We start from the raw sequence: 26,041 nt of genomic DNA on the forward strand, positions 1-26,041 counted from the left end.
AGGCGGGGTAATTACGCGCATCTTATCTTTGGGCTGAAGCTGCAGGCTCAGAACCGACGTCAAATCAGGCTGAGCCAAGCAAGTTATCTTTACAATCGCACAATGTGCCAGGGTGCAACATTTTTATTGGTTCAACTGACTTGTGGTGGTCCTCTCCTCCTGCACCAGCTACACGGAGGGGGTGCCAGCTGACTCCAGGCCTTTTCGAGCGCCAGGCTTTGAACGAGGAGCATCTCGCAACGAGGCCTAAGCCAGCGACCGAATGTCACACAAGACCTACTTATGCATACTTAGGCAAGGAATGTGATGGTGACGAACTCGCCGCTAAGCCACGGTAGCCTTGGAGGAACTTGCCTGGAAGAAGTTGGAGGATCACCTCGGCATTTCTGTTCTGAGACGGACACTTTCCTGGGCGGCTGCCTCCATGGCTGCCTTTTTGGATGCCTGTTTTCGTCACCTGGATACTTTGCGCAGCCTTGGGCCGTCCCCCGGTGTTGAGACTTTCATAAGCACTCGACTGTCTTCAGCTCATTTCAACGCAAACCCACCCCTGGTTATTCAAGACTATCATTTTAAAGATCCGCACATATGCGTTCGGACGTCATGTCGTCAGACTCTTTGCTTCTGAAGCTAAAAGGCTCTTTTCAGGATTGTTCCATCATAGGTCAAAACTTTGTCCCCTGCGACATTCTAAATGTCGTTACCAAGGAGGCCGTCAAAAGCGGGCTTCGGCGAAGTCTGAGAAGCCGAGTGTTCTCCGACGGACTTCCCGGCCAGATTGCGAAAAGTTCGAGGAGGTTGTTCGCGATCCTTGTGATTATCGGGGAGCCTCAAGCAATCAAAAAGCTAGTTGGAGACGGTCTGAACGACAGCGACCTGCCCTTTGTCATGCCGAAACATGCCAGTAATGGCTCTGTCTTGAAGTCCAGTAGCGGAAAGACAGTCACATCATTCCAAGACTGGGGGAATGCTGCAAAAGTGGATTTGTTCCTGGAGAAGCAGTGGCTCTTCCTGGCGCCGGTACTAGATGTCTCAGGGAAACCTGAAGTCGTGTATGTAGATCCAACGTGTCCCCTGCCGTTCTTGAGAGCAACCGAGATCCGAGGAGAACACAGCAGTATTGTGTACAAGAGCGAGCTGCATGCGGCGCACCAAAAAGGTGCTGGGGTGAGTGATCAACTAACTCTTTCCCCGTATGAAAGCACCGAGTAACTGACATTGAATGTGGTAAGGTGCAAAATAAGGACATGTTGATTGCGGTGAAAACGTTTCACAAAGCTGTCGGTCGTACTATGTTCAAGCAGGAAATGAATAATCTCGAAAGAACGCAAGGGATTATCGACAAGCATCTCATTCGATACTTATTCTGCTGTGAGCGAGCAGATTCATACTTCATTGCCTTTCCATGGGCGGATGGAGGAAACCTAGAGCACCTTTGGAAGCTTCATACCTCAGATCCTGGGCTCATGCTGTGGTCCCTGCAGCAGATGCTTGGAATCAGTGGTGCTCTCCAAAAACTCCATGAAATCAACTGTCGACATGGGGATCTCAAACCCGGAAATATTCTCCACTTCAAAGAGGGTGGACGGGGAAGGCTTGTCATTGCAGATGTGGGTATCTCTAAAGTCCACAAACTTGCCACGAACATGAGAGTAGGAGACACCAACACAAGAGCGACTACACCTGCATACGAGCCACCGGAAGCCCTCATGGAGACAGACAAGCCCAGGCCTCGCAGATACGACATTTGGTCAATGGCATGTATATATCTCGAATTCATCATCTGGATGATTTACGGATTCGACGCCATCGCCAGCTTTACCGATGCCAGAGACGACAGAAGGTCGATGGCCATCAAACAGACTTCCAACTTCTTCACGTTGCGGGGAGCTGATCCAGAGATTCATCCATCTGTGCTTAATGCATTTGCAGTTCTTCGAAGCGATCCGCGGTGCAGAGGAGATACAGCGCTTGGTGCGTTGGTCAATCTAATTACTGAACATTTACTTCTCATTCGAGTAGATGATCGTGTCACGGCGGATGTGATGTACGAGAAGCTTGGAAAGATCGTTCAACGCGCGACCAAAGACCCATCATTCATAATGAATCAGGTCAAAAGCCGTCCAATAACACCGGCAATATTTCGACGCCCAGTCAAAGTCTCCGACGGCCCGATAACAGCAACTAGCTGGTAACGAAGGAAAAGGCATGGTTAACTGCTGAGATTATAATTTGTAGTACTTGTTTGCTTACATTGCGCTGGTAACATTACTTCCTGCTAGCCAGTTACTTTCTATATTTACTGGTATTGTTTGATTCAATTAATAGGTTTATTACAAGGTCTTTGAAAATCTCAGGTTGTCTCTTGAATTCGAAATCTATACATGTAATGACATTTTGTTCAAGTCCTGGCTGAGATGATGCTTCTTTCGCTTTGCTTCTTGCGCTAACAAATTCCAACACACTTGCTTTATACTACCGACTATCTCTTGTAACATACAGTTAGGCTTTGACACCGCCACGGCGCGGCCACATAAATTTCAGATTCTCTTCAAGTCCTAAGAGTAGGTCATTTTCACGTCCGCAAACCCTCAATCTGCTTATTAACCTTCCCAACCACGCGTAAGTACTATTTATATGTTAGGCCTACTACTAGTCCACTCACAGCTATCTGGACTGCTACCCAGCCCAAAGTTCCCCGTGTTGCTACCCAGGCGGACTCAAACATGTCTCCCACGTCTCCTCTGCAATGAGGCCGCGCAGACGGGCAAATTACTTCGAATGATCAGGTGCGTGAGATGATAATTTCCAGCAAACAGTTCTCAGAATACCAATCAGAGAAGTGGCGTTCTATACAGCTCCTCACGACGTCTAGCTTAAATCAACAACTGAGATCAAACCCTGATATTTCAACCCCCAGTTTTGTTCAAAGCTTTTGTGTTATTGCTCCCAGGCCGTATCCTACCTCTTCAGATTCATTTACCAAAGTGATACATCGGGGTCCTTTTATAGAGGAAGAAATCGGCCATATAGGCCACCTTCATGGGAAACGACGAGAACTGTTATTATCATTGTGTGCCAGTAGCTGGTGCACAACGGATAGTCCACGATGAAGGAAGCATAAGAGTCTCAAAATCTGCGATGAATATTTCATGCGAGCCACACCTTCTTGTCGGGGGCTGTGCGGTGGTGTTGTGGAAGATTGGAGACTTGAGCGTCAACACTGACCGACGCCGAAAGGTGTTTTTAATGGTGTTTTTAATTACATCTCGCGGCTCCAGAACCAGGTTGAGTGGCACAAGCGGCTTTCTCAGCTTGAGCTGGGGCAAAATAAACGCCTGTCAGGGCGAAGACAGCTGCAAGTCACGCTCCTGGATTGGAACGCCGGTGCCCATTTTATACACGCTGAAACGGGTGCCTTTCGGTCGACATCGGTAAGGGCCAGGACAGCGGTCGTCCCTGCATTATGGATGAAGCTTCCAGCATCCGATAGCAATGGGGGTCCAAGCTGGACTCAATGATCATCCTGCACGATTAAATGGTCAGAGTTCATGCAATTAATACATGTAATATCTGGCTTTACTTCAATACCTACATGCTAATGAATAAAGCGACGCTATCGGACGCGCGGGCTCGGAAGACGGGACCAGATACCTGTGGGTTCTTGTGAGTTCGAGTGTCGCCAGTTTATTCTCTCTAGTGATCAGGCTTTCGGTAGCTATGGCGAGCAGTCTACAGAGGCCACAGATGGAGATGTTGCTTGCCATACCAGCTGGAGTATCCGAGGAGGGGCAGCTTGATCTCCTGAGTGGAGGATTTCTGCATCGAGAACATAGTTTTGGGGATGTTTTACTAGCAAGTAGTGTTCAGAGTTCTGGACTCTTCGACATTAAATCCATGGCTTGCAGTTTCATTGTCTGGACTAAATTACCATTTGTTAATGAAACTCGTGTGCCGTAGGTATTGCGACTGTGGTTTCCGTGCTGAATGTTTCAACCGATCCGGCATCGCTGCTCGTACAATTCTACAACGACACATGGGATCGAGATCAGGTTTGGATCAACAACGAAATAATTGTTATTCATCTGCGTGATTGGCTATTCCTTCATCCAAAGCTTTTCTTCCGCTACATCTATCAGTCCATTTATGCCTTGGGGCACGACTCGCCCTGCTCGGAAATGTCGCCGGGAGCAATACACTTGCAGCCATCGCTGTTGTAGCGCACGCAGCACTGTTGAGAATTAGCTTGATCTCGAACTAAACAACAGACGCTGAAGCAGCGAGGAGCTATGCTTCAACTTCTTGAAAGTACTTACCCAGGCACCAGCGCAAGCCGCGCCGACACCGCCGCAGTTGCTCTTGATGCACTGCATCTGGCGGGTCTCGATGACGTTGAGCATGCCGTTGGGGCTCTGAGCGACGCTGGCCAGACCGGTGGTGGCGCAGGCCAGGAGGAGGATCTGGGTGAAGAACTGCATGTTGGCGAGCTGTCGTGTGGGTGTTTTGAAGGACTGTTTGGTAGTTGGTGATGGAGAGTGAGGTTAATAACAAGATTTCAGCATTTAATCGACAGCAGATGATTTGGATACTTATAGTCTACAAGCCGTCCGCCTAGTCCGAAGAAACTCCCGAAATCGTGCATGTCGGTAGTTTGATTCAACCCGAAGTACGATCAAAAGGGGACTGCTCAGCCTTGTCGGTTCAGTTTAATTACTTTGAGTTTCTAAGGGAACCCACATCGCGACTCCGCAGGAACAGGAGACATTCAATTCAGCCGGGGCGAACTTCCTTGGGATTGCTTTCGGGCAATGAATTCCGTGAGATGCTTTGTAGAAAGTAAAGCATTTGATTTAGGTTTGCAAAGTAAATATCATTCAATCATCAAGTCCTATAGCTATGTTGCCATTGTACTCTGGTATGTTGCAATCGCGGCAAACTCACGTTGACAAAATGTGAGCAGCGCAAGTAAGCGCAACGAGTTGTGCTGTGATCTGTGCTCCTTACTGATGCGCAATATAGATACGGGGCTGATAAGGGGGCAGATCGACGCTCAATACGCCGTAAACTTTCCACGTAGGGCGCAAAAAGCTAGGGTGCTGTCTAGTCGGATGCGTCGGAAATGCCCGTACCTGTTGATGTTTAGTTTTCCGTGTAATGACTCGGGTTGCCAAGTCGAGGCAATCTAGGCAATTACCTCTGCTGTTCCGACACCAGAGTTTATATTCTTCCGCCAGTTCGGTTCGGTCTTAAGATAGGTGACGACGGGCCGGGCAGTGGCCGACAATTGCCCATCCATGATGCCTGTGTAACTTTTATGCTGGACAACGAGCGCACGGCGACTAGATTGGCATGTTCTATGTGTGGCGCAGTGTGAATTTCTGCTCCAGTTTCAGAAAGTCTCGGTATCGCTTTCGTACCAGAACGGTCATAACGTTTTGCCCAAAGCTTTTCCCAAAGATTTTGCGCTTTCATCAGATTGTCGTACAGTGAGTAATGCCTATAATTGTGCTATCAGTACTCTAGGTCCGGATATTCTTTAGAAAGTGAGATGTGCTTTCTGGACTAATGCACTAGCTGTGTTTCATAGAACTCCGCACCCGATGCTTGCGAACGGAAGCAAGCGATGATGCAACCCAACTGTCGAATCTAGCCAGGTTTGCTGTTCTAGGTAGTGTGCTGTAAAGACGTACAGCAGAGTTAGGCAAAGCAGGTAGACTCGGCTCGTTTTTGAGTTCATGCTCCAAGAACATCGCGTCTCACACGATCTTTTCAGAACTGACCTACTATACCTACTGCATTATAAAGTCCCTCTCGAGGGTTTCCTTGGTCCCAGGTTACTGCGCTCTCCAGGAGGATCATGCGTAATCAAGAGCTTTTTCGATATATCATGCTTCACTCGTTGTGCACGATAGCCGGCGGCACTCTTTGTGCAAGGAGTATCTTGACACTCGCCCTCGCTAACGATACCAAAAGCGGTAGGATCGGATTATAGCGAGGAGAAGTCCATGTAGCCACAGACATCGAACTGAACGTGCTAGAAACAGGACTGGCTGGCAAGGAAACGCTAATGGCCATGGATGAACAGGTCGGGCTGCAGTCTCGCCGACCGAAACAGTAGTGAGGGGCCTGCTCCTCAGAATATTCGTTCTGGCTTCTAATCTGGGGCGTAAGAATCTACTACGAACTCCGACATAGAATCAATCGTCCGGCCTAGGAAGGTTACGGGTGTGGACTTACACAGGTGGCTGTTCACTTTCGGGTGCCATAGACTAGGGACCGCGGGGTGATTGGGGTGGTAATAGCAAGACTAACATCTCAATGCTTTGATTATGAGCAGAGAGAAGAGGACCTTTCTCCGATCAACCCACGGTTTCCACAACCCTTACGAACTGCAAAGTGGGAGGCGCGTGCCAAGGCGGCTGGTTGGCTACTTAACGGGATGCCAAGCAGTCCGAAAACATCAAGTAGCGATATGCATTTTGAAGGAAGTCTGGGACCCCTTTTGCAGATAGCTTCATTTTGATATCATCAGTTCTGCTGTGGCTCTAATGTGAGTTTCTAATGATAAGCTCTGTTACCCTTTTGAATAGTTCATGTGTCGTCTGATACTCGTTACTCTAAGCGCTAAAGCAAATGAAACATTGGCCGAAAAGGCCGCCACATTTTCTAACCTAGGAGGTGGGCATGTCCCTCAGCCTCTAGAGTTTCCCTCACGGCGGTCCTCACCTTCTCATGAACCGCCGGTGGCGCCGCGATGAAGCCATAGTTAGCCACCATCTTACGGCCAGCAACCAAGTTCACCGGGTTTCCATCGACATCCGTGACCTTTCCGCCGACCTCTTCGAACAGCAACATGGCACCGGCGTGATCCCAAATCTTCGCCAGACGGTCGCGCCTCCTGTACGCCCAGAACGTGCAGTTCGCCTGGCCCAAGCCGAGCACCGCCCATCGCAACACCCAGCCGAGCAAGTCGTTGCCGGGGTACGACACTCCGAGGCGCTCGGCGACCTTCTTGTGGATCCCCGGTACCGCCGAGTCGGAGCCGTCGATGCAGGTCACCGAGACCAGGGGGTGGTTGTCGCCGTCCGCGTGGCGGGGGATCTTCGTCGGCTGGAGGTCCAGCGGCCCGGGCAGCGCGCGGATGTAGGTGCCGTGGCCCCTGACGGCGAACATGATGCTGCCTGTGCTGGTGGGGTCGATACTGTCGTTGTTGATGGGTGCTTTCGCGTCCGCCGCCAGCATTGGGAGGCCAACGATGCCGACGCTCTGCTTGCCGTCCTCCATGAGACACACGTTGATGGCGTAGAGCTCGCCTCTGACGAAGGTCTTGGTGCCGTCGATGGGGTCAAACACCCAGAACCTCCCCGTCGGCGACGGGTCTCCCAGGCCGCACCAGTCAATCATCTCGCACATCTGCTCAGGCGACTCGGGCAGCTTGCACAGGGAGTCCGGCTCCTTCTCGCTCGCGACCTGCTGCAGGAGCGCCCACACCGACTTGAGGAGCTCCGGGTTCTCGCGGAGGTCGGCCGCGGACTCTTCGCCGACGAACTTGTCGCCGGGGAATGCGGCGTGCAGGGTTGATGTGAGGAGGGCCTGGATGGCGAAGTCGGCGACGGTGACGGGGCTGAGGTCTTCTTTTGTCACGACGCCCTTGTCGGAGGCGACCAGGACGCGTCGGCTGAGTGTTGCAGCATGCTGGATGGCCGCGATGGCGACGGTTAGTTCGTGAGCGTATGGTCCGTCCATGATTGGTTTGCGCGTCGATGATGGGAGGTTGAAGATGAGATGAGGTGAGGTAGGCAAGGTGAGTCGACGCCAAGCGGGTCGAGTTGCAGCGCAGCGGTGATCCTGCAGGGGCTTTGAAGAATGTGGCTCAGTTGCAGGAAATCGGTTGCGGGAAAGATTCGACGTTTGCAGGTGTCAGGCGGATGAGGTCGGAGATTTGAAATTTACGGGGAGTCACTGTTGATGATGGATGTTTGAATGGGGGCGATGATGTCAGAGTCCTGAGCGCGGCTTTTCTGGTTTGGCTCTTTTCGACGCAAATTTTCGCCGGAAGAATCGCCGTGGCGTGGCCGGCATCGGCCTCGGAAGCTCCGAGTGCAAAAGTGGGCCTCGGACCCGATCACTGGGCAACGGAGGGAGGTATCAAGCGAGGAAGAGCAATGGGAGACGGCACAGGGATTGACGAATGCATAACGGGTATCAAATGCTCGTTGTTTGGTATATATCAAGCTCCACCTCTCCCTGGAAGACCAAATGTGCAAGTCTCCATAATGTGTTTCCCTGTAAAATGTAAGCTTCATGCCCAAGTCTAAGTTCTCGATGTAACACCGGAGAAGAGAGAAATCGACTCACTTTCTTTCCATGTTCGTTTCTGATGGTATTCCAGCGCCTTGCATTCCCAGCGGCGCACGCACCAAGTCGCGACAAGTGCATCGCGCATCGCCCTCTCTAAAGGCACCAAGATGTTCAAACTGTTGATGCCATCTCTCGATTCCTCAACAGCAAGACGCCTGCCGCTATCGTCCATCCAGTCGCACACGTCATTGTTCATTCTGACATCAAACAGCAGCTCCTTTGCCTCCCAGTCCCTCGTCGCGTTCAGCTTCCTCTTGACGAGCCATGCCTTGCAGATGCTGCCCTTCCCAATCTTGGAGAATCTGACCCCGACCGCGCCTATCCCGCTGCGGGACACGGCTCGGATGTAGTACGCGAAGGGCTCCTGGACGACCAGAGGTGGGCGCTCAATGTTGAAGACGTGTTTGGGGTGCGCGACGATCTCTGGGGCCGCGGTGGAGTCGCGGCCGCCGCTTCCGCCCCTCCGCTTCAGGGAGTAGTCGATACGGCTGAACTCGATTTTACGGTCATTTTCGCGGAGCGAGTCGATCTCGCGATTGGTTTCATAGACCCCAGAGTCTGTCTCGGCAGAGTTGGCTGAGTGAATGAAGCGGTCTGCTCGGCGCAGGGTATCGGGCTGCAGCGTTTCTTGGACGTCGGATGCATCTTCCGTGTATTCCGGGGGAAGCGAGGCGCTAATTTCGGTGGTGGTTGACAGCGACATGGTGTTCTTATCGGTGTCAAGCGGCCCTGTAGAATGCTTGCGTGGTTGATAGGAAAACGAGCCGGGTCAGTTTGATAGGGAATCTCCCCGCGGAGGGCTGTTGGAGCTTGATGCCAGTTGTGAAATTCGAGAGATGCAAGTAAAGTAATCATTGCAATCGCGGGCAAATGCAAGAACGGTCGTGTCGACCAGCGGCTTATTATGAGATCACCGCTCACGGCTGCCTACCGGTAGTAGCGAATGGGAATAGAAGCATTCCCACCATTACCGAACCTCCGTATTGAGCAGCGGTGCGACGCCATTGGCTGCTGCTTTGTTTACGCTGGAAACCGGATGAGTGATTTGTTAATTCACTCAAGCGAAACAGTCACCTGTTCTCGCATCCGTCGCCCGAGATGTATGCCGCGGAAGAAAAAGCCATTTAGCGAGAGATTTAGATCGCAAAATATCAACACAACCTCTACAAGAAGTTAGCGCGGAAAGATGGCAATTCCGCGACTTCTGGATTTGGCATAACATGACCTACTTTATTCACTCAATCCTCCAATATGGATAGTCGGAGGGTTTCTATTGTGACTGCGATGGGTTCAAATGGTACTTTCTCAATTGGACATCTCCATGACAAGCCAACATTCGTGGTGTTTGGGCGTGCGAAGAGCGTGTTACATGCCCACCCGTCATGATCATTCATTGGATACTTACCCCGTTTTGATTTTGATGTCAGTGAGCTAGTTTTGGCTAAAATGCCGAGTAAAATTTATTGATATCGCTAATAGTATACCTGAGGTTCGATTCAACGGTAAGCTTGCTATTGTTGTTGCGGTGGACCCGGTTCAAGATACTGCCAAATCAAAATGAAGCGGTAGTTGACAGAGACTTTTCAACTATCTTGAGTGTAGGTAGATGCAGCAGCAGCGGTGGGGTAGCCATGTAGGAGTTGGGAACTGCCATTGTCGTGCTTGCAAGGGGATGCACGTAATTGCCAATCCTTGCTTGCATATCAAATCGCAACTTTGCGTTGCAATCTGTGCGGCAACTGACGTTATTCCTTCATTGATGTCGACCTATTGAGTACGACGGTTTGACGGAGTGGCTTGATTAATCGATAGACTCAACCAAGCTCATGGATGTCTAATCGACCTACCTGCTAGTACTGAGCCATATGGCGGCAACGTTGCAAAATGTCAAAGAACTGGAACTCTAAGTCGTTTGAGCGTTGAAGGTGAGAAGTAACTCCGTAGATTGAACTGGTCTCTAGGCGTCTTGCCAACCTTACACCAATATGTAGCCAGGAAGTCTATCTCGAGACTCCAGGGTCCAGCCACTGGCACTTCGATAGAATCCTTCCGGGAAGGATTGCGCGAAAATGACAGCATTGAGTTGCACTAGCTCCCGCGGCTGTCATTCAAACGCCGTCGGGACTGCGTCTGCCTCGAGGTCGATACAGCTAAGCCTTCAATCAACAGCACCCCTCTACTTCATCAAACGTCCGATTTACATCAAAGTACGACATTTTCTTTTTACTCAGACGCTGGTATCAATCTCTAATTCGATGATATGCAATTGAAGTCTCCTCTAGCAGAATTTCCAGAACAACTCTGCGACATGAACGCAAGTTGGAGTTAGGTGGCAAAATTATCGTACTCGTACCGGAGTCAACTCCGATACTGGGGATTGTAAGAACAACCAGGACTGATTCTTTAACAGAGTTTTCGGACAGAAAGACCCGTTCCTTGTGGAATTTAATGACACATGTGAGCTACCACAGTGCATTCAGCTGCCAAATTCTTGCACTCGGGATTTTGCCGAGTCCATGGTACGATTTCCTGAGGAAAATTCGATTCGGACGCTGCTGATGGGGTTGGTCGGCATGACATGCCCGGAGCCGGGATCAAGCCGGAAGTTTTCATCACGTTGCCTAAGAAGCTTTGGAGAATCACGTCAATGATGGGCGGTCATCGGATTGCGGCGTCGTCTGAAAGATTTCGGATTAGCTGGTTGTGGCCAGTTTGCCGAGCAATGACGGCGAAAAAAATAACATGGCGTTTGGGGGCGATGTTGAGCAACACACCAGCTGACCACCAAGCTCAATTATTTGCCGCAATGGTCCTCAGCACAGCAGCAGCACAGCCCAGACCGAGTCCAATCCCTTCGACTCGGATTGACCGTGGCGGCGTTGGCATTAGTTAGATAAGACGGTGAGACCTGTCTCTTCCCTCGGCCTCTCGCAAACCATAGCCGAGGCCAGCCGACGTACGGGAGAAGGAACACACGGGGAAAAAAAACCTTCGTATCCCTTTGCGGAAGTTCCTCGTCTGACAGTCGACAAGGCCTGGCCTGCAAGCCGGGCGCAACATTATTCGTCGCCAACAGCGCGTACACTACGTCATCCCCCCAAAAGCCTTGCAGAAAACATGCAGCAAACCATTGCGCGCCGTCAAGGCCCCCCCAGACGTCCTAGTGGATGCCAAGGGCCACGAATCGCGGTTGAACGGCAGAGATTGGAAGACCGAGAGAGCTGCCCCCACTGCTTCGGTCCCGCTGCTACTGGGGCCGTACGGCGTCGTGGGCCTTCGTTCGCTCCCGTTCCAATCAAGCGGTCGGAAGCAGATACGCCGCCAGACTCGGCGTCATGCCATTATCCACACGGGTGCCAGAGACCGCTTGGCACTGGCCAGGCGGGAATGTCTGACATGGTTGTTGCGCCCGTCCTGCCTATCTGAATGAAACACCATCGCCCATTCAGCAGGCGCGGAGAGAGTGTGCGAGAGAAGAGAGAGTAGCAGCAGCAGCCAGCAGCAGTGAGTGCCGTCGCGCCCAGAGCTGTGCCAACCTTGCCAATCAAAAAAGGAGGCGCACGCACACCCAACATTGTTGCGGCTCAAAAGACTCAGGGAGGCTGATCACTCTTGTCAAGAACGTTTCCGCAGAATTGATAAGCTTCTTTCAACGACGACTCTCGATTGATGTTGTCTCTCTCTCCTCAGAGGCCTCTTGCGAGCAGCGGCTGTCTCTCTGGAACGACGACGACGCCGCCGATTCAGAGTCGGATCCACCCTCATTTTGTCCTTTGCCTCGATTGGAACAAAGTGTCCACATCCCATGGTCGGGCATTGACTGGCTGCTGCATATAAAGTGGGACAGGAATGGCCTTTTGGAGGCGCTCTTTGGTTGGGGCCTCTCATTAGGATTTCACACATTTGCCGCAGCTTCTTAACACCGCACCACTGATTGGCCGCGGCCGTTTGTTTAGACAACAATTGGACAAATTTTTCGTTATTTTTTTTTCATTACCTCCCAACACAGAGCGGGGTCGCAGTGTCGCCGGCCGGTCTAGGATTCGTTGAACATGCCTCGCTAAAACCTCGCGCGATTCTTGGTGGAGAGCCTAACAGTCTCAGCGAAAGATGAAGCCCATTGGCCATTGGCCGCCGACATGAACGATGGTCTGAGATGATGAGGCAGAAAAATCCTCATTGGTTGCCCCCAGGGTGCGCAGCATGAGGCACCGACTCCATCTCCATCCGTTCCCATCTTTTTTTTTCTTGTCTCTGCGTGTCTTCCCCTCATAAAGTGAACCCCTACAGACTCGTCCCTTCAGAAGGCCGGAAACACAAAAAAGATTGGAGTCACTGGAGTTGGGATGAGCGTCGTTATGGAGATTATCTGCTCCTGACACCCCGCGTACGCTTGCCAGACGTGGAAACTCGTCCCTGCAAGATAAATGATGACACCCGGCCAATGAGCATCCTGTCGCATGTTCGGACTCTGCGATAGCCCATTCAGCGAGTTAGTCACTGATAGAATGTCCCATGTTCAGACACAAAGCCCCCCCGAAGCCACATGCGAACGGACTGCTTGTGAGACCCCGACATTGGCCAATAACCACCGTCTTCAGTAAAGCCACTAAGGCAAGGTATGACGACATTGCGGAAATATTCTCCCCTAGCCCTGCGCGCGCCGAAGGATTGGGATGGGGCAGCCCTGGGCAGAGTCAGGGACTGTCCCCGTCAACTCCACACAGGACATCTAACGTCCCCATGGATGTTTGTATGGGTACTCGTGGCTGTAGCCTGTCCCTGAATCTCTGATGCAGCAACGAGGAACGCCCAGGACGCACTCATTTGCTTGCGCCTTGTTGGTGTGAGTGAGAGTGTGAGTGTGGCGGACAGACACGTTGGGCGCGTTGAAAGTTTTTTTGCCTTTCCTGTCAAAAATTCTGCGCCGCCCCAACCCGATCGGCGGTGCTCTCTTAAAACAAAACCCTTTTCCCATCGAGATCTGCTTTGCGCATTTCCTGTTCTTCCCTTTTCCTGTCATCCCCCTTCCTTTTCGCGATTCCCCAAGCTTCCCCCGCGAATCGCCCCTCAAGTTCCTCCACATGCAATCTGTGGCTTTCTTCAGTCTCACTGTCACTACCACGATCGCGGGAAGAATCTAAACCAGCCCGACCGCCCGGTTGATTAGATTCACTTCCCTCATACACGCCATGGCGCAAGAAGAGCTCAAGGGCCCGGAAGGGTCTGCCGGCGCTCAGAGGGTCTCCCTCGACAGCTACGGCTCCTGTGTCCGGCACAACTCCGACGGCCTGCAGCGCCGTCTCGACAACCGCCAGATCCAGCTCATTGCCATCGGAGGCACCATCGGAACCGGTCTGTTCGTCACCATCGGTGGAGGTCTTGCCAAGGGCGGCCCCGCCTCGCTCTTGATCGCATACACCCTCTACGCCTGCGTCGTCGCCCTGGTCAACAACTCCATCGCCGAGATGAGCACCTACATGCCCGTCTCCGGCGGCTTTATCCGTCTCGCTGGTGTCTGGGTTGACGAAGCTCTCGGCTTCATGGTTGGCTGGAACTACTTCCTCTACGAGGCACTCCTGATCCCGTTCGAAATCACCGCGCTCAATCTTGTACTTTCATTCTGGAACGAGAAGGTTACTGAGCCTGGTCCGACGGCGGGTATCTGCGCTGCCATCATTGTTGCATACGGGTAAGTCACCTCGGGTCCTGTGGGATTGTTGACCTTCTTTTCTCCTTCTGCCAGGGCCAAACGAAAGCGACTAGACCGACCGGACACTCTAGAGCTCTCTGTGCCCCTCGCGTGACACTCGCTTCAAGACTCCCTTTCTTTGCCTTCTTTCTCTCACCCCATGAAGTGTTGTGTATGCATGCTAAACGCCGATTGTGTGATTCTAGTCTCATGAATGTGGCTGCTGTGGGCGTGTTCGGTGAAGCCGAGTTCTGGCTCTCCGGCGGCAAGGTCTTGCTCATCTTCATCCTGTTCCTCTTCACATTCATTACCATGGTCGGTGGAAACCCGGCCCACGACGCGTACGGGTTCCGTCACTTTTCGAATCCCGGGGCGTTCGCGACGTACATGACTACCGGTGACACGGGTCGCATGGAGGGCTTCATGGGTGCTCTGGCCACTGCCACGTTCACCGTTGTCGGCCCCGACTATATTTCGATGATCGCCGCCGAGGCCAAGCATCCCTCGCTCTACATTAAGTCCGCGTTCAAGACGGTCTACCTCCGCTTCGGTCTCTTCTTCGTCGGCGCCGCGCTGACCTGCGGCATCGTGGTCCCGTACAACGACCCGACCCTCGTTAAGATCTACATCGACGGCACCGCCAGCGGCGGCACGGCCGCGGCCTCCCCCTGGGTCATGGCGATGGAGAACCTGGGGATCCAGGGTCTCCCCCACCTGGTCAATGCCCTGCTGTTCACCACCATCTTCTCCGCGGGCAACACGTACACCTACTGCGCCACGCGGTCCCTGTACAGTCTGGCGATGGACGGCCGCGCCCCGGCCGTGTTCCGCAAGACCACCAAGAACGGCGTGCCTATCTGGTGCTTCGCCTTCACCATGATCTTTCCCATGCTCTCGTTCCTGCAGTGCGGCAGCGGCTCCGCCAAGGTGCTCAACTGGCTGCTCGCGCTCATCACCGGCGGCGGCGTCATCAACTACCTCGTCATGTCCATCACCTTCCTGAACTTCCACCGCGCGTGCAAGGTGCAGAACTTCGACCGCCGCCGCCTGCCGTACTACGGCTGGTTCCAGCCCTACGGCGCGTGGATCGCCCTGATCCTGCAGACCATCGTTGTTCTTACGTACGGATGGTCCGCTTTCCGCCCCACCTTCAGCGTCGGCGATTTCTTCTCCAACTACACGATGCAGATTGTCGCGCCGATTCTGTTCATCTTCTGGAAGGTTATCAAGCGCACCAAGTACGTCAGGCCCGAGGTGCTGGACCTGCAATGGGACCGCCCCATCATCGAGGCGTACGAGGACCATCTGATGACGCGCGAGCCCCCGAACACGTTCTGGAGGGAGATGCTCCAGATGGTTGGCATCGGCCGCAATAAGGTCATCAAGGGCGAGAAGGCCTAGTAAGTGGTGGTTGCTTTGGCTTTCTTCGTGAAAGAATATAATGAATAATTATCAAAAAGAATATTTCATCACAATGACGTTTTTTGAACAGCTTAATTTGAGTGATGGTGGAGGAATAGCTCCGAGAAATCGGCGATTGTCTCACCTAAGTCCCCTCGTGGTGGGTCTCCAAGTGGACTCATCATGGATCCGACGAGCATTTCCGGATGTCATCGAGTTCTCTCACATTCCCATGGGTGTTCATCTGCAGTTGCCATGACGTTCATGCCACTATTTCAACTTACGTTGCTACGTGGGTGAACAGGCTCTGGATAATGCGGGCTACAAGGACGCCGTACACGACGAGAGTGGCGGATAGCATTCTGCTCATCGAAAATACTGATACTAAATACAAATGCGCAAGAAACACTTGGCAAACTAATAGTAAGAAGTCCGAAGACGATTCTGTTCGATGAGCTCTCTGAAGCTGAGTTCAAGGGTTACATGAATACTAGATGTGCTGGGAAGGGTCGTCAACTACGGGAGAAGTTTCATTACTAGATCCCACCGGCTGCTGCTAGTCTCTTCCGAATTCGGGGTTCTGAACGCCAACTCCGTCAAAGAGTCAAAAGTTCCGCGAAGAAAAGCCCCGAGCGGACTGGGACCCCTACCTCAGCGGTCGGGACGGGTGTGGCGTGCAGGATTAGGAGCCACTACTCGTGGCAGTCAACGGTGTGGCACTTGTACCCTATGTGATCACCGTAACGGTGCCGGCTACCGATGGACTGGTAGATAAAGTGATTATCGGATAAAGATGGTTCGCCATTCGGATCAAGCCGTAGAGCGAGAAGTAGGGGGGCTATTCACTTCGGTCTGGAACTTCGGCCTGGAAGTGTTGCACCAAATCCTCCAATCACAAGGAGAGAACATCAACAGAAATTCATGTTCCGAAGGTGGGCGGCCAGCCCGCGGGCGGAACTCTCAAGAAACCGATCTCGAAGTTCAATAGCCAATGATTAAAATATTCTGCTCAAGACTCCGCGATAGGGCGCCTCGCTTTCGCGGCATTCCCAAAACCCGGGTCTCTATCAGAACCGTGCTTCATTCACCATGACTCGTTTTGCGACAAAACACAAGCCCCAAGCCTCGCAACTTGCGCGCTGAGAACTCAGATTCAAGACAAATTAATCTGTTATCGTTCAGTTGATAATAAGAGAGCACGGGTCCCATTCGTCTCAACCCGCCTCACGAGGAAATTGCTGGGCCTCCCGAAGACATGAGACGAGCTTCAACCATCCCGCCGGGCCATTTCTCTCAAAGGTTAATCTTGCTAGTTCGTCTCATTTCACTCTTCTGGAAAAGGATGCCCGGAAGCTCGGCGGCGTGTTGTCAATCATGCACACGAGCCAATGCTTAGCCTGGGGATGAGTAGAGCATTAAATACTCGGTGTTGTCGCTGGTGTTGTTCCTTGCTTTTGATCGCCGCTCTAGCCCGCAACACCATCACACTCTTTCAAGTCTATCCTACCATATCCATTCTTTAGTCATCTTTCCGATACCTACAATCTTTCAAAATGAAGTTCTCCCTTGTTCCCGTCGTCTTCGCTCTCGCCTCTAGCGTCTACGCTGCCCCCAGCGCGCAGCCTGCCGAGCATGCTGAGCTCGTCGCTCGCGGCAACTGCGGTACCGCCGCCAAGGACTGCCAGTGCTCAGCGTAAGCAACTCTACTACAATTACTGTCTGAGAAATGGTACTGACATACACCGCAGCAAGTTTGACAAGTTCGCCAACCCGGCGACCCTGGGCTCCACCGTCTCGGCCCGCATCTCAGGAGCCGACCGCGGCCTGACGTCTTCCGACTGGAAGGGCTCCAACGGCGAGGGTCAATCATCGCTTTGCAGGGTCACCGTCGATCGCGTTTGTGGAGACTGCTTCTCTTGGAAGACGACGACGGATAAGTGCGGTTTCTACGGTCTCACCAGCTTCGCCTGCGTCCCTGCGTAGACAAAAGCAAGGGGGGTTGTCTGTTATCATAGTCACTATCCTAGCTTCTTGTCACGAGATCTTCAATTCTTCACGACTAGGCTTGAGTTCTACGCCATCGTTGCTAGACTGGGCTGCCTGGTGTCAAACTTAGCATCAATAGCACTTTATTGCCACAAACGTTGGTTAAAATGCGAATCAAATCTAGTGAACGTGAAGTGGATATGCAAGAAGCTTTAGCATACGAGAAATCACTGTATAGAAGCTGTTGAATCGAATGCAGTTGCAAGACATTCGAGCCGGGGCGCAAGTATGTGGCGCAACCGGCTGTGCCTTCAACACCACCAGACCGCGAAAGCATCAAGGTTTCGAATTCCCGTTCAGCACCACCTCCAACGTAGATACAATACATATGAAAGACCCGCCACCAACTATGGCGCACAAAACACTCGTCCGACTCTCAAGGTGCCTGAGGGCGTGCAAACATCCCGACCTTTGCGGTCTTCGGACTTCACCGTGACTTCTCTCGCGTTGACGTAAGGAGTCTCATTTACATCGCTGCACTTCCGAGAAATGTTAACGAAAGAAGCAGGAAAATGCATTCCCGAGACCTACGCAGTAAGTATGCAGCTTATTGTTCTCACAATCTCCGTTGCCCTCAGTGCCACCGTTGCAGTATAAAGTTGTGGCAGCTGCAATCGAGGCGAATAGCAAGAAAGTAGTGCGCATGATTTCGATGTGTACAGTGTAGTCTGGTATCAAGATCGTTGCAAATTGCACTGGATATGTAGCTGGACGACTGTTGTGCTCCTGCACAGGGTAATACCGAGTCACTGGTATTTATGCTCCTAATGGCGTATTGCGCTTGATGACCTAGGTCTGTTCCGCATGATCTAGGTTGAAGTCACGGAGTTCGCGGTTCCGCCTCCCCGAGCCTTCGGTGAAATATCTCCTAAAAAGGAAAGCAGGCTGTTATTCGAGAAAATGGGGCCCGAAACTGTAACAAAGTGCCTCGTAGGAAACTCTACTACAACTGACTTATAGGCATTGCGAGTCAAGAGATAGTTAGAGGAGCGGAGAAGCAAAACATAGTCCTTATTTGTGCTACCGAAGATACATTATAACAACCATGCTGGACTTTCTTGCAAGTAATACGTTGTTAATCTTGAAATGAGACGGGAGCTGAAAAAAGCCGGGTCTCCTTGGTATCCCAAGATACATTGCAACGATGTGTTGGAACTTCGCAATACCCACTGGGTAGGTATTACCGGAACAAACAGAATGTCACATTTCGAGATCGCGTCTGGCTCGTCGCATCCAAACCAGTGCTATCTTATCGCCGGTAAACTTGCATGATCTCATGAGAGTAGATTGGCCTGACTGACTTGACGGTGTGCGTACCGTCCGCAGAGATTTGGCCTGTACCGCTTCATGCTCGACCACACTGGTCTCTATGTGGGCCATTCATAAGAAGGCTTCCGGTTGGGACTTGCCGTTTACAATAACATCAATTTTCTCCTCGCACTGATTATAAAGGTTACGAGAGAACCGGTCACCACGTTGTCTTGCCTGAAATCAACCCTGTTTTGTTACTTTATTTGAGGGCACTACTTGCGATTCCGCTGAATGACTCTTATCGAAGGACTGGCGAGAACAATGGCCATCACGATCCAACCGTCACGTATGGGGCCACTGATCGACTCATTTTTACTGACAAGCATTGCTGACTTCGTGTTTACAAGGTTGGCGCGCTCGTCTTCCTCGCTCCTATTATACACTACCAGTCTCCGGATTTGAAGTGCAGTGAGACATACTGATGCTAGATGATGCTCTCGGAGTTGAATCAGGCAGCGCTGTCAGCGACAAATACTGCGGTGTCCATGAACACTCAGGTTGTCTCCGAGGAGCATATGCTACGAGTCTATATGATGCCAGCCTGCGTCCACCCCTTCGTAATTCGGAATCCGAAACTAGACACAAAAACCCTTGGACTATCTCTGAAACATCCAAGTTCTTGCACTCTGATGCCGTCTGGTCTTATATCGCGAGAGCAATGCTTGGCATTCTAAGCCCAGGCTGAAGATAACGGGCTTGGTATCCAGCTGAGAGATGTTTTGCGCTTGGCGCCAGCTGACTAACGCCTTGAAGTCCGCCAATCGTTCATCTCAAGTCTGTTGGTTGTCTGCATGCTGAATCTACTTTTCTTCAACCCCTCTTTGCTCATTAATAGCCTCACGTAGACTATCCACAACAACGCCACATACAAGCAATAGCCCACCCACAATGACGCTTCTAACCAAAATGGCACCACTAGTCTGGACGCAGCCTGCTGTGGGCTCTGCGGCAGCCTTCCGGGAGGACGAATTTGTCTCCCTCTGGTGCGACATGTACGCCATGCTACTGAGGCTTAACTTTTGGAAACGCGAGGATGTTATATTCCCGCAGGAAGACACGGGGAGGCACGCTCAGCTGGATACCCAGCGTTTGTTGAACGAAAAGAGGATGATCCCGGAGGCTGTCTCACTCCTTGAGCGGCTGCCTTACCCCCGCAACGCGTCGTACCGGCGCATGCGCATTTATCGCGAGGCCGACGCCATAAATTACTTGGAGGAGGATGATGTGAACGGTTGTCGCGATCCGCACGATATGGCGCAGTATTCTGCCCACCCTGACAGCTCGAATGATGCCAGCTACCTCCTATCTCAAGATGTCGCCTTAGCCCGCCCTGATGAGAGTGATGGTCTTGCCTGGATCCTGGATCTAAGTCACAGTATGTATCTTATCTTCCTTTCACCCAAGTCTCTGTCATTCTGGGTACCCCCTTTCGTGGACATATGAATAGTTGAGCTAATGAGGATATCAATCAAGACGCCTTAAGATTCGTCTCTGGGCCTCTCGAAGCTCCAGCCAGAGGAATTCCGGGTGGCCCTCCCCGGGACTACCCGGTTGAACGGCCGGACGACCCGGATCACTACAGAAACTGGCCCATGTACCATGCGCCGACCGTCCTGCGGACGTGGATTCAGGATGTACTCGATCTTGAACTGGTTCCAGCCTCAAGTCAAGGCGAGTACTGGAGCACTTATCTGTAAGCTCGACACAGTGGCCTAGTCATAAGGTCTGAGTGTTTGTAAACTGAAAAGTTGTTGGTAGGAAATTCTTGGCCAGGTGATTGGCAAGGCACTGAGACTTTACGGCTGGCCAGCTGATTTCCGCGAGCAGGACTGGGCGCGTGACTCTGAGCAGGTTTATCGTGCCGCAGGCGAAGTCGAGGAGCGTTATGAAGAAGGATTCGATTCACATAAGTTTGGACGAGACAGATAAGAGTTTCTTTCTAACTGGAGGGAGGATCCAGACCTTATTCCAGATGTTTGTTTGGATCTGTCATGAAGTATGGTGAGATTTTCCCAGAGAGTGCATACGATCTCTCAATGTGTTGATTTCAGCGACTACTTATCTTGTTGAACGCCACTGTATCGACTCCAGTACATACAAAGCTCGAATACATCAACTTTTCTCCACTAAGTCAAACATACTTATGCTCTTGGAGTTACCGTCAGTGTCGCCGTTGCTGTTGAGAGACTCTCCTGCAAGCTTCTACCAGTCATGGCCGGAAGACTTCGCTCAGCGGCCCCGGTCTCCATCGGATCGACTGCCGTCGCCGTGGCCTCGAGGGAAGTCGGTATGGGGTTCCCGTTCACATCAAGCCCCAGAGCCGCCTTCGCGTCAATGCAGTTAGGTGAGCGATAAGGCAAGATCCCCAGATGCTCCAGCAACTCCTCTGGCGTCGCACGCTGCGACTGAATTCGGTCATCCATGATGCCGAAGCCATCCTCTTAGGAAAAGTAACATCACCATCTCTTTGGCGCGGAAGAACATGATCCTGGGTCACTGCAAGAGGAGGCAGAAGGTATCTCGCCTAATCGATTCCCACACCATCCCAGTCCGGTACCATGGATCGTTGATCAGGAGAGGAAAACCCGCGTCGTTGAAGTTAAAGACCTGCGGCGGCCTTTGGACCAACGGCAACGTCTGCGTCGGTGCAATTGGAGGCACTCAGACAAGCGTTCCCTGACTGCGATGACCGCCGCCGCCGTTGACGGCATCTCGACACTGCAACCCACCCAACTTGGAATAACGTTGGTGACTCTGGTTGCGGCGGCCTCTGGGCTAATGTCTGGGTCTGCGTGCGCATTCTAGGTTGATCCTTCACGATCCCAGAGCAGTTCAGATATTTAGATCTAGAAAAAAGAATCAGATGTTAGCATATAGCAGTTTACTTGATCAGACAAGTCTTAGGGAGAAACAATGCCAAACCCAATTGCGCCTCTCAGAGTGTCTGCGTCGTGTATCTGACTTGAAAACACTTAGCTGCACCTCTATCCAGCCGCAGCCATTTTAGGAATAGTGGTGCCCTCAGTACAGCTCCCCCTTCATAAGCCACCGTCAAATGTAGAGCTGAGTGGCTCAGAAATAAAAACAATATCTCAGCCTCTTTGCCTCCACGCTCCGAGACCTCATATGCTGATCCCTTACAGCTGAGTTCATGCCCCGCGTTGTCAACATTGGCAGCATAACATCACGCGGTCAAGCCGTTGTCTTGGGGAAGTGAGGTTAAGACACCACCACTCCATGCGACGCGCTAAGACATAAGTCATCTCGAGATGGTCCAAATATGCTGCGTAATTCTGATGAAGCTGTAGATATTCGGCACTTAAGCCTAAGATTACCCGCACAACTTCGGCCGCGTTCTCTGTTCCTCAACATCAGGGTGAAGTTCAGATTTCACCAACAGGGGCCATTCTACTTCCATCGAAATGAATATTTCCACATTCCTGACCATATTCTCCGTTGCGCCCGCGCTGGTGCTTGCTGCAAGCTGCAACAATAACTGCGGTCGGCAAGTCGCCGGAGCAGGACGACGAGACCCCCCTCTCTCCACAAGATCATCTCTGTGTTCAGAGTTCGTGACTACCTATGTCACAGTCGCACGTGGGTATGGATTGTGCCACGTCTTTCGGACATTACAATCATCGACTGACATGTATCAGACCACCCACTGACACACCGCAATCGCGCGAAGAGCCCTCGGTGCCGATTGTCACGGGTATCAAGCCTACTTATGCCAGCGCTTGTCCCGATCCAATCGCTTACTGGTCCGCCTGCCAATGCTTCACCGGGATCAAGGCCACCACCATCACTAAAGTGGCGGGAGCGGAAACGACGACCAGCAGCATCGCATCTTCACAGATCATCAGCACGCCTCTTGTCACGAGGACCGCAAGCCCCACGTCCAATTCTTCCTCTCCTTCGTGTACAATCGGCGCAGAGTTCGCGCTCCATATTATCGAAGAGGAGTCGGACCTGTGCCAGAATATGCTCCAAGACCCATACTTCGAGCCTCCCAACTACGACATCAAAGGTCTCCTCCAAGACCGACGTCCTGTTGGGGTCGGCATTGAGCGGTATCCTGATTATTACCAGCGAGATGACAGCGTGCCCATCAACTATGGCGGCGTCGAAGGTCCCCCTGGATCTAGTATGAGATGCAACATCCTTGTGCACCGCGGCTATATAAAAGCCACCTTACCCGGCGCTTACGAGTTTCTCGTGACCGAACCCCCACGCGAGGATGTCATGTTTGTGTGGTTCGGTGACAAGGCTAAGTCTGGGGCCTTCAACGCCAGTAACGCCGACATCGTCGTGCCGAACGATAACGGGTGGCCTTACCGCTTTTTCGTCTATTTCAGGGACGCCTCTGAGTTCATACCTTTCCGCATGTTCTGGTCCCATGGAAAGGGAACACCTGGTAGCTTCTCCGTGGGAGTCTTTCCAACGTATCCTGTTGGCCTAGACGAGGACGTGGAGCCTGAGAATCCAGTTTTCTACTCGAACTGTTCTGGTAGCAATAGCCCTGCTCCGGCTTGGCCTTCCTGGGAGAGCGAGGACTACTCCGGAGGAAATTGATCAAAGATGATTTACCTGAGAGAGCGGGTAGACTCCCAAGTTTGAAAGATAGCATCATGTAAAGAAAGGTTTCCCATAGGGGGCGGACATGGAACTTTCTATCTGCACTGCTAAAAGTCAAATAGCATACTTCAAGCCGCGGAAAACATGTGCGGACAAATTTTTGAAAGAGGTTCGCATCTAAATAATATCTTTCTGTAAAACAGTTGAGGTCCTGGAACAAATCTTCCGCATTGAGCACCCATCAGGTTGATCTGCACTGAAGCTAGACATGTTAAGTACTCGACTATTTTTTGTGGATCATTGCATTGGCTGGGTTTCATCACTTCGGCTTTCTCTCTGTAATGTACTCCTTAGGTATCTTGGAAGCTTGAGCCCTAAGGGACTTTCTCTGATCAGAGACTGTATTACTATTCTAATGTGTCCGGTAATGAGAAGCTTTTGAGAGACTTAGTGAGTCATACGCCGCGTGCTCGAAACATTGAGTCTTGATCTTGCCTTGGTGCGTCCGCAAGCAATTGGCTTTTTATTTGGCCGGGCTGCCACCGCTGGGGGTGTTAGGGGGAGGGCGAGGGGCGGGGGGAATAGGGCGAGGAGAAGGGACGGCCATGATTACTAGTTTGAGCGTTGAAGGTGACAAGTTGTAACTGTCGATGGGGTGGTTTCTTGTGCTTGCTTTTGTGACAGATCGGAACTAAGTTTCCAAATGGGAACGCGAATCTTTTATAGGGTCTCATGACTGTACGAGGAACATGGTGAACAATAGACATGATCAGTGATTAGCAGAAAACATGAAGTTAACTTTGTCCTAGGCATCATCTCATGTCCGAAGACTTGTCGTGCCCAACTCTGCGCATAGTATAGTGAATTGGAGTTGAGCGCAAGTGATTCATAGTTTTTTCGAGATCTCCGGCAGCCTTCACTAACTGTAGGTTGTGCTATGGGGGCTTTTCTTCCTATCTTCTCGAAAAACGGTTTACTTATGGGAGGCTTAAAGCAATTGTGAAACCCCATCGTCCATAAACACTCTGTAATAGTCACGCACGGGTCCCAGCTGTCAGTTACCAAGTGGATATCAATCTTTATCTCATGAAGCCACCAAACGCCGAGGATAATAACGCCGTTCCGTCATGCTATTTACTTGGGGACCAACTTGATATTGTACTCAAGCTCCCAGGGAGCCTTGGCATCGCCTTTCCTTTCCAAGAATCTCACGGTGAGGCCATCCTTCACTGCGAAAACAGAGTCATCCTCGAGGTACTTGGAGTCCTCGTCAAAGATTTGTGTCGTGACAGACTGGAAGCTTTCTGAGCGGACCTGTAGAGCTGTTAGGATGGATGCTTTTACAGTGGCAGGAGTTAGGAGTATCTTACAATCAAGTGAATGTGAGCCGGTCTGTATGGGTGGCGGTGAAGAAGTCCCAGCAGCTTGCCAGCTGGGCCATCGTCGGGAACCTATGCATCATGTCAGCAAGGAAATTGTTCGCAACCATTCAGCGTCAATACTCACGGGATAGGGGGTGGGTCGCAGGCAGTAGAAGCCATAGCGGCCCTCCGAGTCAGTCTTGAACACACCACGCAGGTTGTGTTCAGGCTGATCGGCATCTTGTTGCTCGTACAAACCTAAAAAAAAAAAAAAAAAAAACACATATCAGATCGAGGTCCCTGCATCTGCAAATTCAGGGGTTCCATACCATTTGTTGAGGCTTGCCAGACATCAACCGACGCGTTGGCCAACGGCTTTCCGGTGTTGGAGCATGTTACTTGACCGTACATCCACGCAACTTGACCGTCCTCTGGGACCTTGAGCACGATCGTGCTGCCGTTGCTGCGAACGGGAGTGTCGGCGCGCCAGAAGGGGCCGAGGATAGCCGTCGCGGTGCCGGGCTGGCCGTTCCTCGTCGCCACCCGGTTTGTGATATCATCAACAAGCCTGTTTCCGGCGTCAGTCTCACTCAAATTGGCATTTTCTGTGATTGTGATACATACGATTCGAGTCCAATAACGTCGCACAGGAGCTGGCCCTCATTGCGACGGTCGTTGCTCATCTGGCCCGCCCAGTTGATCATGTTGACACCCATCATCCACTCATCCGTGGTGAGATCGACCTCGCGTGCAAAGTCATGGATGTGCTGGATGAAGGAAGTGAGAATGACACGGAGCCTGGGGTCGGTCTCCTTGCCCATGGAGGCAATGACCTGCTTCGTGAAGTCTTGGCCGAGACCGACATCTTTGTTCTGTAATGAGCCCATGATTGATAGTATTGAGTGTGTTTTTTCTTTCACGACAAAACTGCGAGATGGTGAAGCCGGGCGATGAGCAGGTCGAGGATGGTTCGCAGACAGGCTACTTAAGACGAATTAAGTTACGCCACAGGTGGTCTTTGTTCTCCGTCCCGCAGTTGGAGGGAAAGATACTTATCCCAATCATCGTTCGTGTATTACTCGCCATTTTTCCTGCTTTGTCAGTTGATTGCACGTGCCCGGCGGGTACTGCCGGCCGTCGACTCCTCTGTTCGCTTTTGGGCCGGATACGCCCCCCGGTTCCGGGGTGGTATTCCCATTTCGGGTACGGGGAAGAGGATCCGACGCAAGGGGCATCTGCCGAGATCTCCCATTTTCTGGCGAGTCTGGCCTGACGACGCCCGTGGCCCGGTGCT

At 51.9% G+C, this 26,041-nt stretch overlaps 10 protein-coding genes across 10 annotated transcripts; 5 read left to right on the forward strand and 5 right to left on the reverse strand.

Moving 5' to 3' along the window:
- Positions 1–603: 603 nt before the first annotated feature.
- Ulk1 (Serine/threonine-protein kinase ULK1) lies at positions 604–2,195 on the forward strand (the record flags this gene model as incomplete). Its single annotated transcript, XM_066152115.1, has 2 exons — positions 604–1,167; positions 1,233–2,195. The coding sequence occupies 2 exons, from the start codon at positions 604–606 to the stop codon at positions 2,193–2,195; spliced, it is 1,527 nt and encodes a 508-aa protein (XP_066008460.1).
- A 1,949-nt stretch (positions 2,196–4,144) lies between these two features.
- CGGC5_v009056 (uncharacterized protein) lies at positions 4,145–4,478 on the reverse strand (the record flags this gene model as incomplete). Its single annotated transcript, XM_032037601.1, has 2 exons — positions 4,145–4,231; positions 4,317–4,478. The coding sequence occupies 2 exons, from the start codon at positions 4,476–4,478 to the stop codon at positions 4,145–4,147; spliced, it is 249 nt and encodes an 82-aa protein (XP_031883635.1).
- Positions 4,479–5,000: 522 nt separating this feature from the next.
- On the reverse strand, positions 5,001–5,296 carry CGGC5_v009057 (uncharacterized protein; the record flags this gene model as incomplete). Its single annotated transcript, XM_066152116.1, has 2 exons — positions 5,001–5,129; positions 5,195–5,296. The coding sequence occupies 2 exons, from the start codon at positions 5,294–5,296 to the stop codon at positions 5,001–5,003; spliced, it is 231 nt and encodes a 76-aa protein (XP_066008348.1).
- Positions 5,297–6,666: 1,370 nt separating this feature from the next.
- Positions 6,667–7,746, reverse strand: CGGC5_v009058 (3'(2'),5'-bisphosphate nucleotidase; the record flags this gene model as incomplete). The annotated part of the gene is made up of 1 exon (XM_032037599.1): positions 6,667–7,746. The coding sequence occupies one exon, from the start codon at positions 7,744–7,746 to the stop codon at positions 6,667–6,669; it is 1,080 nt and encodes a 359-aa protein (XP_031883463.1).
- Positions 7,747–8,230: 484 nt separating this feature from the next.
- Positions 8,231–9,064, reverse strand: CGGC5_v009059 (uncharacterized protein; the record flags this gene model as incomplete). Its single annotated transcript, XM_032037598.1, has 2 exons — positions 8,231–8,286; positions 8,359–9,064. The coding sequence occupies 2 exons, from the start codon at positions 9,062–9,064 to the stop codon at positions 8,231–8,233; spliced, it is 762 nt and encodes a 253-aa protein (XP_031883464.1).
- A 4,489-nt stretch (positions 9,065–13,553) lies between these two features.
- On the forward strand, positions 13,554–15,454 carry AGP2-6 (General amino acid permease AGP2; the record flags this gene model as incomplete). The annotated part of the gene is made up of 2 exons (XM_032037597.1): positions 13,554–14,053; positions 14,260–15,454. The coding sequence occupies 2 exons, from the start codon at positions 13,554–13,556 to the stop codon at positions 15,452–15,454; spliced, it is 1,695 nt and encodes a 564-aa protein (XP_031883461.1).
- Positions 15,455–17,007: 1,553 nt separating this feature from the next.
- Positions 17,008–17,437, forward strand: CGGC5_v009061 (uncharacterized protein; the record flags this gene model as incomplete). The annotated part of the gene is made up of 2 exons (XM_032037596.1): positions 17,008–17,147; positions 17,203–17,437. The coding sequence occupies 2 exons, from the start codon at positions 17,008–17,010 to the stop codon at positions 17,435–17,437; spliced, it is 375 nt and encodes a 124-aa protein (XP_031883462.1).
- Positions 17,438–19,717: 2,280 nt separating this feature from the next.
- Positions 19,718–20,816, forward strand: CGGC5_v009062 (uncharacterized protein; the record flags this gene model as incomplete). The annotated part of the gene is made up of 4 exons (XM_032037594.2): positions 19,718–20,186; positions 20,285–20,504; positions 20,570–20,584; positions 20,639–20,816. 4 exons carry the CDS (start codon positions 19,718–19,720, stop codon positions 20,814–20,816), a joined length of 882 nt encoding a protein of 293 aa, XP_031883501.2.
- Positions 20,817–22,233: 1,417 nt separating this feature from the next.
- CGGC5_v009063 (uncharacterized protein) lies at positions 22,234–23,383 on the forward strand (the record flags this gene model as incomplete). Its single annotated transcript, XM_032037592.1, has 2 exons — positions 22,234–22,412; positions 22,468–23,383. 2 exons carry the CDS (start codon positions 22,234–22,236, stop codon positions 23,381–23,383), a joined length of 1,095 nt encoding a protein of 364 aa, XP_031883459.1.
- Positions 23,384–24,520: 1,137 nt separating this feature from the next.
- HQD2-3 (Catechol 1,2-dioxygenase) lies at positions 24,521–25,634 on the reverse strand (the record flags this gene model as incomplete). The annotated part of the gene is made up of 5 exons (XM_032037591.1): positions 24,521–24,700; positions 24,757–24,837; positions 24,893–25,005; positions 25,077–25,315; positions 25,372–25,634. 5 exons carry the CDS (start codon positions 25,632–25,634, stop codon positions 24,521–24,523), a joined length of 876 nt encoding a protein of 291 aa, XP_031883456.1.
- Positions 25,635–26,041: the final 407 nt, after the last annotated feature.

Source organism: Colletotrichum fructicola, assembly GCF_000319635.2.
Source record: "Colletotrichum fructicola Nara gc5 chromosome Unknown KSG_Nara_v1_contig05, whole genome shotgun sequence".
NCBI lineage: Eukaryota > Fungi > Ascomycota > Sordariomycetes > Glomerellales > Glomerellaceae > Colletotrichum > Colletotrichum fructicola.